General features: G+C 36.9%; 1 protein-coding gene across 1 annotated transcript; it reads right to left on the reverse strand.

Annotated features, from left to right (window-relative positions):
• Nucleotides 1–359: 359 nt before the first annotated feature.
• Nucleotides 360–7,865, reverse strand: LOC148544101 (uncharacterized). Its single transcript, XM_088498865.1, has 6 exons — nucleotides 7,466–7,865; nucleotides 7,143–7,373; nucleotides 6,848–6,921; nucleotides 5,189–6,742; nucleotides 4,778–5,023; nucleotides 360–659 (listed from the first exon to the last, which is right to left on the reverse strand). Exons 1-6 carry the CDS (start codon nucleotides 7,863–7,865, stop codon nucleotides 360–362), a joined length of 2,805 nt encoding a protein of 934 aa, XP_088354991.1.
• Between the last annotated feature and the right edge of the window lie 4,102 nt (nucleotides 7,866–11,967).

An 11,967-nucleotide genomic window follows, 5' to 3' on the forward strand; every position in this document is an offset into this window, starting at 1 on the left:
ACAAATGAATTCAAACTAACTCAATGTGATGCTCATTGAATCATGAAGTTATTGCTTTTCTAACAAGAATTATTTGTTTATTGAAGGAATTTATAAAGAAAAATAACTAAAGATGCAAATGTATCATTGCCAAACTCCTTACATTTCCCATAATACTTGCAATGATCGGATTCTAACAATTTGTATTCAACTTCACGGCGGATACTATAAGTCTTCACTCTTAAAACGGCCTCCTCTTTATCATAAAACTGCTGACCAACTTAAAACTTAGCTAGAGCTCCTGTATCCTGTGTATCTCTGGCGCCAAATCCCATAGGTGCTCCCGGTTACCCCTGCTGTGTCATGACGTGCGGGGGTTACTACTGAGTTCCTGAACTAGATGCTCCACCACCCCCAGCAGAAATACTCCTCGCTATGTCATCATTACTCTCGTCAGCAATCGTGGCGGGCTTCACATCATCATCATCCTGCAGTACATCCTCGACACCATCCGGTGCTCCACCCTCTCTAAAAACTGGGACCAGAACAGCAGTACCGGCCATCGCATTCACAAGCTCACCGAAGGCTGGAGTATTACTTATTTCTCCATCACAGTTGCGGTTAGGGGTGGAAACAGGCCAGGTCAGGCCAGGCCAGGCTTTGCTCTTAATAGGCTTGGCCTGTCATGTAGTTGATTGGCCTGAGCCTGGCCTGTTATTCAGCCTGGCCTGGCCTGAAACCTATTAAAAAGCCTGCTAATTTTTTTTTACAAAAATAAAAATATTATTTAAAAAAAATATTTTTTTAATAAACATATTTATATGTAAAATATCATATTTAATATTTATAAGAATTTTTAAACTTTAAAGTATTTAAAATATACAAAACTATTTATAATTAAATATAATAAATTTAAAATATCTCATAATTTTGTTAATAATAAAAAAATTATTTATATATGTAATTATGTATTAAAAGGCCCAGACAGACCTGACAGGCTAGGCCAGGCTAATTAGTGAGCCTGGACCTAGTCTATTAACATAATAAGGCTTTTATAACAGCCTGAGCCTGTATCTATTTTATAATAGGTCAGGCCAAATACAGGCCAGGCTGCAGGTCCCTGGCAGGCCGCTTGGCCTTTTTTCACTCCTAGTTGCGGTTTAGATCGACTGCGAATGACGGAGATGCAACCAAAACTGCCTCAGGTGCAATCACGGGCACAAATGATAGGCACCATGAGGCATTGAGCTAGAGCAGGCTGGCATTGCTGAAGATTGAGGATTCCAAATCGAACCTCCTAAACTACAGACCACATCTACAAGCTTGATCAGTAGCTCAGGGGGTCCTCACCTTGAAAAACTGACGACGATAATGGAACAAAACTTGCAAATCTTCGTCACTATCTATGACGAATGAATCGTACTTTACACCATCACGTAACATGGAAATCGAAATCCAATAGAATAACGTAGCCACCCGTTTCACGCCATGCATTCCCAGTTTTTGGATTATCGTATTCTGAAACTCGTTGAAGGTTTGAGAAAAATACTCAGTGGATCCTTATCAGTAAATATTCCAGATCATATTTTTTTTCTCAATCGACCCTCTATAGTGCACCAGAATTAATAAACTATCATCACTAACCATTGTGAGTCCTACTATAATAAGAAATTCACGTTCAATTCGTATTTATATACCTTAGTATCATGGTAAATCGAATTATATGTGTGTGTCACTGCATACTAAATCAAACATACTCAATTGGATTTACCATTAACCACCATTGAGTATAAATCGAATTTATTACATTCGATTTACTAGGGTGTTTATAAATTGAATTGAGTTCATTCAATTTAGTACATAAACCGTGTAATTCGAGTCATAGTGATTCGATTTAGTGCTAGAATAGCTAATTCGAATTTATTGAATTTGATTTATGTTTAAGTGTAGTGCTCCATGTAATTTGATACATATTAATTCGATTTAGTTCTATGATTCGAATTCAATAAATTTTATTTATATAGAAATATGTATGAAGACATCTACGTAACATTTTTTCTTTTAAATAATTCATGTAATATTGAGTTGTCTTTTATTTATATAAGTGTTTTAACCTATTATTTACGATTCAATAAATTAATTATTTTCATTTTAAATATACGAAGTTGGCTATCAATCAAATAAAAATGCATATTAAATGTATTTTTTAAAACGAAATATATAAATTATATGTGCATTATTTTTGGAATTTTTTTTTACAAAAATACATTCGATAAGATTAGTTAATAATTAATTACTTAAATTTTATTTATGAAAAAATCGTTTTTATTAGATTTGTTAATAATGAATTGCTTATAATTCAGAATGATAGTTGATTAATAATTTGTAGAAGGTATTTATTATTATTAAAAGTCAACTAATTTATTATTAATTGCTCTCGTTATTACACTCACTAGCTGGATTATTTTGAAATTGAATATTTTATTGACTTAGATTTGGTTGGGTAAAATTTTTATTTTTTAAAAATAATTTATGAAAATTATTTTTTATAGTTTTTTAAAGTTGCAGCACTTTCATTTGATAAAATAAAACTAAAAATAGCTTTTAATAAATATAAATAACATAATTATGTGTCATAAAACATCTTTTAAAATTAAAAAATTTTAAAAAAGATCATAATATAAATATAAAAGTTAAATTTAAAAATTAATTAATATATAAAATTATATTAAATTTTTTAATTTTATAAATACAAACAAATTTTAAAAAATTTTATCTTAGGCCTTTAGGTACTTTCAAAAACACCTTTATCTTTTAAAAATTGTAAACAAAAATAAAAAATTGCCTTTCGACAATTGTAATCCTCAAGAAGAAAATTTTCCCTTGATTTATTGACAGTATCGTCTATTACTGACGATCACATCGTCAAAAAATTTTTGCGTGCAACTAGGCGTCAGAACCGTCGTCGATAACCAGTAGTAATAATGTAGTAGAGATTTTATTCAGAAAAAAGATTTTTTTATAATTAAGATTAGATAATAATTAATTGTTTATTATAAATAATAGTAAAATTTTTAATAATTTTTAAAATTATTTAAACTGTTAATTATCATTTAATTTATTTTTAGTTGCACTTATTATGTGTATTATTTATGATTCAATAAATCAATTATTCTCATTTTAATACACGAAGTTAGCTAGACAGATAGTAATAGATATCACATATAAAAATAATTAATCAAATAAAAACGCATATTAAATATATTTTTAAAACAAATATATAAATTATATGTGTATTATTTCTGGGATTTTTTTTATAAAAATACATTTGATAAGAATAGTTAATAATTAATTACTTATATTTTATTTATGGAAAATAAATTTTATTAGATTTGTTAATAACCATGAGATTTGTTTAATAATTTGTAGAAATTATTTATTACTATTAAAAGTCAACCAATTTATTATCAATTGCGCTCGTTATTGCACTCTCTAGCTGGATTATTTATAATTGAATATTTTATTAATTTAGACTTTGTTAAGTAAAGTTTTTATTTTTTAAAAGTAATTTATGAAGGCTGTTTTTTTATGTTTTAAAAGTCGTAGTATTTTTATTTAATAAAATTAAATTAAAAATGACTTTCAATAAATATAAATAACAAAATTATATGTGATAAAACATTTTTAAAATTAAAAAAGGATCATAATAGATATAAATATAAAAGTTAAATTTAAAAATTAATTAATATATAAAATTATATTAGACTTTTTTTATTTTGATAAACACAAATCAATTTTAAAAGGTTTTTATCTTAGCCTCTTAAATGCTTCAAAAGCACTTTTGTCTTCTAAAAGCGATAAACACAAATAGAAAATTATATTTTCGGTAATTGTATGTCCATTACTGACGATTACATTGTCGGAAAATTTTTGCGTGCGACTGGATATCAGAATTGCCATTGATAACCAATAATAGCGTAGTAGAAATTTTATTTAGGAAAAATATTTTTTATAATTAAGATTGGGTAATAATTAATTGCTTATAATTAATAGTGGAATTTTTAATTAAGGATGTTTAAATTTAAACCGATTTAAATTAAACTGCTCATCTAATTCAATCGAAATCGAAAACTGATTAAAACTGCACTAATTTAGATTTGATTGGATTCTATTTTTTACAAACTGTTGGATCAGATCGAATTTCGAATCTACTTTTCATAACCGATCCAATCCAATCCAAACCAAATCGCACAATGTGCTATAATGTTATTATTTTATTATTATATTTACAATTATACTTATAACATGTTGAATTTGTTATATATATATATATATATATATATATATATATATATATATATATATATATATATATATATATATATATATATATATATATATATTGAATACAAAGGAGCTCAACACACTAAGGTGGAGCATAAAGTATCATACAACACAACTATTCAAACAACACCTAAAAAGTATTAAGAGCCAAAGAAAGGAATTCCGCATGTCATATCTGGCATAGCCATCAACAACACTAGGACTTGGCACCTCTCCACTCGTCACAGCTAAGCATGGTTATGTGGATGATGTCATCTGTGCCTCTGTTTTGGTTCTGGAATATCCTCCTATTCATTTCCAACCAAATGTGCCAAATGATTGCACAGAAGCACCTCGTACGCTGCTTTCGATCCTCTTTTCTACGCGGCTCATCTGTCCAACTTAGGAAATGGTCCTTCATCGACCCCGGAATAGACCAGGACCGGCCAAACATAGATAACCATGCACTCCACACCTGCCAAGCAAAATCACAGCCAAGGAACAAGTGATGGACCTGCTCAACATTCTTAGAACATAAAACACAACTCTTATCATCTTGGTTAATAATCTCGAACCGACTAAGCCGCTCCTTGGTGTTCACCCTCCCTACAAGGACAAACCAAACAAACAACTCTACTCTTGGTTGAACCAAGCCTCTCCAGATGGACTTCGTGAAACTATAGCTGGTTACATCTTCTGGCAACATTCCTTCTTGTAGCACCTGCACAAAGGAGTTAGTCAAAAAAATACCAAGTCTATCATATTTCCATATAACTCTATCCTCCCTATTATTCACTAGCTTGACCGGTCTCAACGCCTCATGTAGCTGACTCAGGAGGTCTAATTCCCACTGAAAAAGCTCTCGTCTCCATTAGAAGTTTCAAACCCACTCTAACGCATCCCAAAACCCACAATCCCCTACAGCTGACCCACATTGGTTTGAAACAGAGAGGAGCCTGGAAAACCGATCTTTCAAGGAACCACTTTGTAACCAAACATCCTCCCAAAACTGATTTCGTCGTCCATCACCAAGTTCCATAGCCCGACCTGTAATCATCTTATCCCTTATATGTTGCTCCTTAATTTGTAAATGGCAGATATCCTTCCATGGGCCTCCTCTTGAAGGCAGAACTTGAGTGGACAGTAACTCATTCGGCCTTAAGTCATTATAGGAGCAAACCACCCTCTTCCACAACAAGCACTCCTCCTTAGCAAAGCGCCACCACCACTTAAACAATAGTGCAGTGTTTCTAATCATTACATCTCCAATCCCCAATCCTCCTAACTTCTTAGGGGCCTGCACCACCTCCCATCTCACCAAAGCCATCCCATTCCTCCCATCCTCCTTACTCCATAGAAATCTTCTCTGTAGAGAAATTAACTTCTTAGCAACTATCTGCGGCATCTTATATAAGCTCAAATAATACACTGGCAAGCTGTTCAAGACTGATTTGATGAGCACTAACTTTCCCGCTTTGCTTAGCACCTTGGCTTTCCAAAGACTTAGTTTCTCTTCCACCTTATCAATGATAGGCTTCCAGGTCTTGACCAGCCTCGGATTAGCTCCTAGGGGGACTCCAAGGTATTTAACAGGGAGAGTATCTTCCTTACAACCCCACAGCCTACACATTCTTTGTATCCACTGCTCTTCACAATTGATAGGAATCAAACTGGATTTTTCGAAGTTGATACTGAGTCCTGACATCAACTCAAACCATCGCAGTAGCCACTTGTAATTCTTCATAGTCTCCTCTTCTAGTGGGCAAAACAGAATAGTATCATCAGCAAACTGGAGGTGTGATAGCTCCACTCGATCTCGCCCAACTACCAAAGGAGAAATACGTCCGTTCCTGACTACCTCACCAACCATTCGATGCAGAACGTCCACAACCAGCACAAACAAGAACGGAGATAGCGGGTCACCTTGCCTCAAGCCCCTTTGCATTTTAACAGGTTTTGATGGCGAGCCATTAATTAAGACTGACATAGAAACTGTGGTCACACACTCCATAACCCACGCTCGCCACCTGTGTCCAAACCCCATCTTTTGCAGCACAATATCAACAAAGCTCCACCTGACTCTGTCATATGCCTTTCGGAAATCTAACTTGATAATGGATGCCTCTTTTTTCCTCCTTTTAAGCCAGTGCACTGTTTCACACGCTATGAGGGCCCCATCATGAATTTTCCTGCACTTCACAAAAGCACTCTGAGTCTCCACTATCAACCCTGGCATCACTGCTCGCATCCTCCTAACTAAAACCTTCGAAACAACCTTGTATACATAGCCAACCATGCTAATAGGTCTGAGGTCTTTAATCTCCTTCGCACCAAAAAACTTAGGAGCCAGCGCAACCCATGTAATATTGGAGCCTGTTGGTAACCTCGACGTCTGAAAGAATCCCATCACAGCTGCCGTAAATTTAGCCCCAATCTCATCCTAGCACCTCTTAATGAAATTCATGTTGTACCTATCACAGCCTAGCGCCTTTGATGACTCACAATCCCATACTGCCTTTCTAATTTCCTCAGCCGATGGCATTACCTCTAAAGTCATAGATTCTTCCTCATCAATCCTTTCCACTAGACCATCTCTGAATCCCAGCAAAGGAGAGCCCCCTGGTAATACAGATCCTTATAGAAGTCTCTAATAGCTATTTTAATTCTAGCTTGGTTCCTTACTAGTCTGCCATTCACTATCAGGGTATCAATCTGATTATTCTTCCTTTTTGCCGACGCTATATTGTGGAAGTACCTTGTGTTCCTGTCCATTTCATTTGCTTGCCGAGATCAAGACATTTGCTTCCAGTGGATTTCTTTCCTCGCATACCACTTCTCACAGCAAGTAACCAATGCCTTCCTTCTAGCCTCAAAAGTTCCATCATACACTCCATTGCTTACTAAATCATCAACCTTTTTGATCTCTTCTTCCAGCTTCAAGATCTTCTGGTCCATCCCACTAAAGTTGGCCTTGTGCCACCTTCCCAACGGACCCGTTAACGCCTTCAATTTATCTGTGAACTGCATCTCCCCTAAACTCCTCCATTCCTCCTTAACCATACTAAGAAAACCTTTATGAGTAAACCACAAATCAAGACTCCGAAAAGGCCTAGGACCACTCCGCATCATTTTATCTTCCACAATAATAGGACAGTGATCTGACAGGCCCCTAGGGCCGCCTGCCCGCCTCTCAACCAAGTCTCAGGAAACTCCTCTAACCATTCTATACTAACCATAGCTCTATCAATATGACTGCAAGAGCGGCCTCGGAACCACGTAAACTTGCGATCTGTAAGTGGCAGATCCACTAAGTACATGTCTTGAATCCAAATCTTGAATTCTTCAGCAGACAGAGGTAGACTAACAGTGCCTTTCCGTTTCTCCGCATTCACTATCTCATTAAAGTCCCCCATGAAATAGTAAGGGACCTGACACAGCCCAGCAATGTAACTCAACTCCTCCCACACATGACTCTTCTCCTCTCTGCTATGTGCACCATAGACCAAGAAAAAAGCACAGCTGAAATTGTTTCTTAGTAAGACACCTTCCACACATAACCACATTTCCCCTTTATAGCAGTTATTCAATTTAAAAACCAAATCATCCCAAATCATCAAGAGGTCACCGGATGCACCATCCGACCCTACATATTCCCATCTAGCCCCGTCATACCCCCACAGCTTTCCAACGTCAAATCATGTCACAGTCTGTCTTTTGGTCTCAACCAAACCTACCATGCTCAATTTATGTTTATTTTTTAAATCATTCACCATTTTCATTTTTCCGTCCCCCCCGTAACCCCCTAACATTCCAAGAACTGAAATTCATTTAGAGCTATTAGTACACACCTGCTTTTTGTTTTTGGGTCTGCATCGTCTCATATTCACCTTTTGTTTCACCAATTTTCTCCTCTATGCTATTTCTTCATTCTGTTCCTGGAGAATTGCCATTATGTCATCTTCCTCATTGCATAGCACAGCACCTGATTCCTCTTTATCACAATCCCCCTGCCCTGGTCCGGGGCCTCCGCAACTTTCCTTAGCCCGTCGAACAGCCCCACTTTCTCCACTATGTCCCAGAGCATTCCCTTGTATAGTCACTAGCCCAACATCGTTGCCATCTTGTTCCCCAAAGACTACTGCCGCACCACTCTCCAGGGTCAGATCCGGTTGCAGCTCCCCCTCCACCACCGCCTCGTGCCCTTCTCCTATCACCCCTACTTCCACGACCCTCCGATCCTCATTGGCAATTGCACCGTCGTTCACACCACGACCTGGTGAAGCAACTTCCCAATCACCAAGACCCGCCCTGTCATGCTTCCCATCGCGATCGTCCCCACCAGTTCGAGCACGGCCTTCTCCACCACCGCACAGGCGCCCCCTCGACTGTTTGTGTACCCATTATTCTGATAGTGGAAGATTTTACTGGACTAGGTCCCGTGGGTTTTTCGTCCCTCTTTTGGGATTTTTCCACGTTAAAATTCTGGTGCCTGATTATTTAATTTCTGCCATTATATTTGCTTCTTGGAGTATCTTTGGTATTGCCTATTTAATCACACAGATTGTGAAAAAATTATTTTTGGTGCTTCCGCTGTTAGACAGGTTCTTGTTTGAACCTGTGTTGAGTTTTTTCCAACAAAGTGGTATCAGAGCTTTGGTTGTTTGTCTCTGTGCTGATTAAATGGAGGAAAATACTCATGGACCAAATATGGTCAATTTGAATTCCCAAAATTATTCAATTTGGAAGACCCTCATGGAAGATATGTTGTATAGCAAGGACTTGTATGATCCTGTGGAGGGGGATAAATCCAAAGGTACTAAATCCGATGCTGAATGGAAGAAGCTGAATCAGAAGGTAGTTGCTTTGATTAGGCAATGGCTTGATCTTAGTGTGTATCCACATGTTGACACCGAAACGAATGCTGAGAAGATGTGGAACAAATTGAAGGAGTTATATGAGAGGAAGAATGTGCAAAACAAAGTATTCTTGATTAGGAAGCTTGTTAATATGAAGTATACTGAAGGTAAATCAATGCCAGAGCACTTGAGCATTTTTCAGGAGACGGTGAACCAACTGACAAATAATGAAATCACTTTAAATGATGAGTTTCAAGCCTTGTTATTTTTGAGCTCTTTGCCTGATAGTTGGGAAGTTCTAGTTGTGACACTGACTAACTCAGCTCCAAATGGGAAGTTGACGTTAGCAATGGTTAAAGAGAGCATGTTGAATGAAGAAGCCAGAAGAAGAGAGCGAGGTTTGACTAATGCCTCCTCCCAGTCAAAAGCACTTGTTTCAGAGTCACAGGGGAGAAGTCAAAGTACAAAACCTCACAGTTCTGACAGGTCAGAGAGTCGAAACAAGTTAAGAGAAAAGTACAAGTCAAGAGAGGAGTTCATTTGTCACCATTGTGGCAAGCCGGGGCATATCAAGAGGTATTGTAGGTTCTTGAAAAGAGAACAATCAAGGAGAAGAAGCGAAGACAAAGGTAAAGATAGTGATAAAGAAACTGATGCTATTGTTTATGAAGATGTTCTTATCACATATGATGAAAATTATGTGAATCTTATCTGTGATTATTCCACTTGGATTATGGACTCTGGTGCCTCATGTCATGTCACTCCGAAACGTGAATTTTTCACTTCTTATACTGCTGAAAATTTTGGCAAGATCAAATTGGGAGATAAAAGAGTGTGTGATATCATTGGTATGGGTGATATGTGGCTTGAAACCAACATGGAATGCAAGTTGCAGTTGAAGAATGTTAGGCATGCGCCAGATATGCGGTTCAATCTTATTTCAGTGAAAGCATTGGATCAAGAGGGGTATTGCACTTCTTTTGGTAGTGAAAAATGCAAGATTACCAAAAGAGTTCTCATTGTTGCTAGAAAAGACAATAGCTTCACTACTCTCTACCGGTTGCAAGCAAAGTTATGCAAAGAAGAGGTGAATGTAGCTGATGATTCCTCTTCTAATTTGTGGCATATACGTCTTGGTCACTTGAGCGAGAAAGGACTAAGCGTCTTGGCCAAGAAGCACTCACTTCCAGTGAAAGGTACAACTTTAAATACTTGCACTCATTATTTTGTTGGAAAGCATGCTAGAGTATCATTTCATAATTCTGGACCTCATAGGAGATCACATGTTTTAGATTTAGTTCACACTTATGTTTGCACTATGGATGCTAAGACACTAGGTGGTGCATCATATTTTGTTACTTTTATTGATGATTATTCTCGAAAAGTGTGGGCTTTTGTTTTGAAATCTAAAGACCAGGTGCTCAGTATCTTCAAACACTTTCATGCAAGTGTTGAAAGAGAAACAGGAAGGAAGTTGAAATGTGTTCGAGCAGATAATGGTGGTGAATACAGGGGTCTGTTTGAGGAGTATTGTAAAGGACATGGGATCAAGCTTGAGAAGACGGTTCCTAAGACTCCTCAACATAATGAAGTTGCTAAGAGAATGAATCAAACTATCAATGATAGAGTCAGGTGTATGCTCTCTCATGCAAAGTTGCCTAAATCCTTTTGGAGTGAAGCGATGAGGACTGCAGTAGATCTGATCAATCTTTCTCCTTCAGTTCCACTTAATGGTGATGTTCCAGAGAAAGTTTGGAGAGAGAAAGATGTCTCCTATAGTCACTTGCGAGTGTTTGGCTGCAGGGCTTTTGTTCACATTCCAAGAGATGAAAGGTCTAAACTTGATGGAAAGTCAAAGTAGTGTATCTTCATGGATTATGGTCACAAAAACTTTGGTTACAGATTATGGGATCCAGTGAGCAAGAAGATAATTAGAAGTCGAGATGTGATTTTTCTTGAAGACCAAACTATTGAAGATCTTCAGAAGACAGACAAGCCAATAACTGTTAGACGTTCTACTAGTGATGAACCTGGTCCTTCCACTAGACCTCCTGTTGATGGGAGAGACGTACAAGTTGATAATATTGGTGATGATTTGCATGATGAACCTACACCTCAACCTGAGGTGTCAGATGTTGAAGTTCCACCTGAACCACCAGTTGAGCTTGAATTGAGAAGATCTACTAGAGAAAGTCATCCTTCTCAAAAATACTCTCCTCATGAGTATGTGATGAACACTAAGACTGGAGAGCCAGAGAGCTACCAGGAGGCTATGTCTGATGAGCATAAGGAAGATTGGTTGAAGGCCATGCAAGAAGAAATAAAATCCTTGCATGAGAATCATACTTTTGAATTGGTGAAGTTACCGAAGGGTAAGAGAGAATTCAAGAATAAATGGGTGTTCAAGTTGAAAGCGGATGAAAATGTCTCACGACTGATGAGCGCATAATTTATACACTTTTTGGCATTGTTTTTAGTATGTTTTAGTTAGTTTTTATTATGTTTTTATTAGTTTTTAAATAAAAATTACTCTTCTGGACTTTACTATGAGTTTGTGTGTTTTTCTGTGACTTCAGGTATTTTCTGGCTGAAATTGAGGGACCTGAGCAAAAATCTGATTCAGAGGCTGAAAAAGGACTGCAGATGCTGTTGGATTCTGACCTCCCTGCACTCAAAGTGGATTTTCTGGAGCTACAGAAGCCCAATTGGTGCGCTCTCAATTGCGTTGGAAAGTAGACATCCTGGGCTTTCCAGCAATATATAATAGTCCATACTTTGCACAAGATTTGATGGCCCAAACAGGCATTCC

This window comes from Arachis ipaensis, chromosome B9 (assembly GCF_059453495.1).
Source record: "Arachis ipaensis isolate K30076 ecotype BB chromosome B9, ASM5945349v1, whole genome shotgun sequence".
NCBI classification, from domain to species: Eukaryota; Viridiplantae; Streptophyta; class Magnoliopsida; order Fabales; family Fabaceae; genus Arachis; species Arachis ipaensis.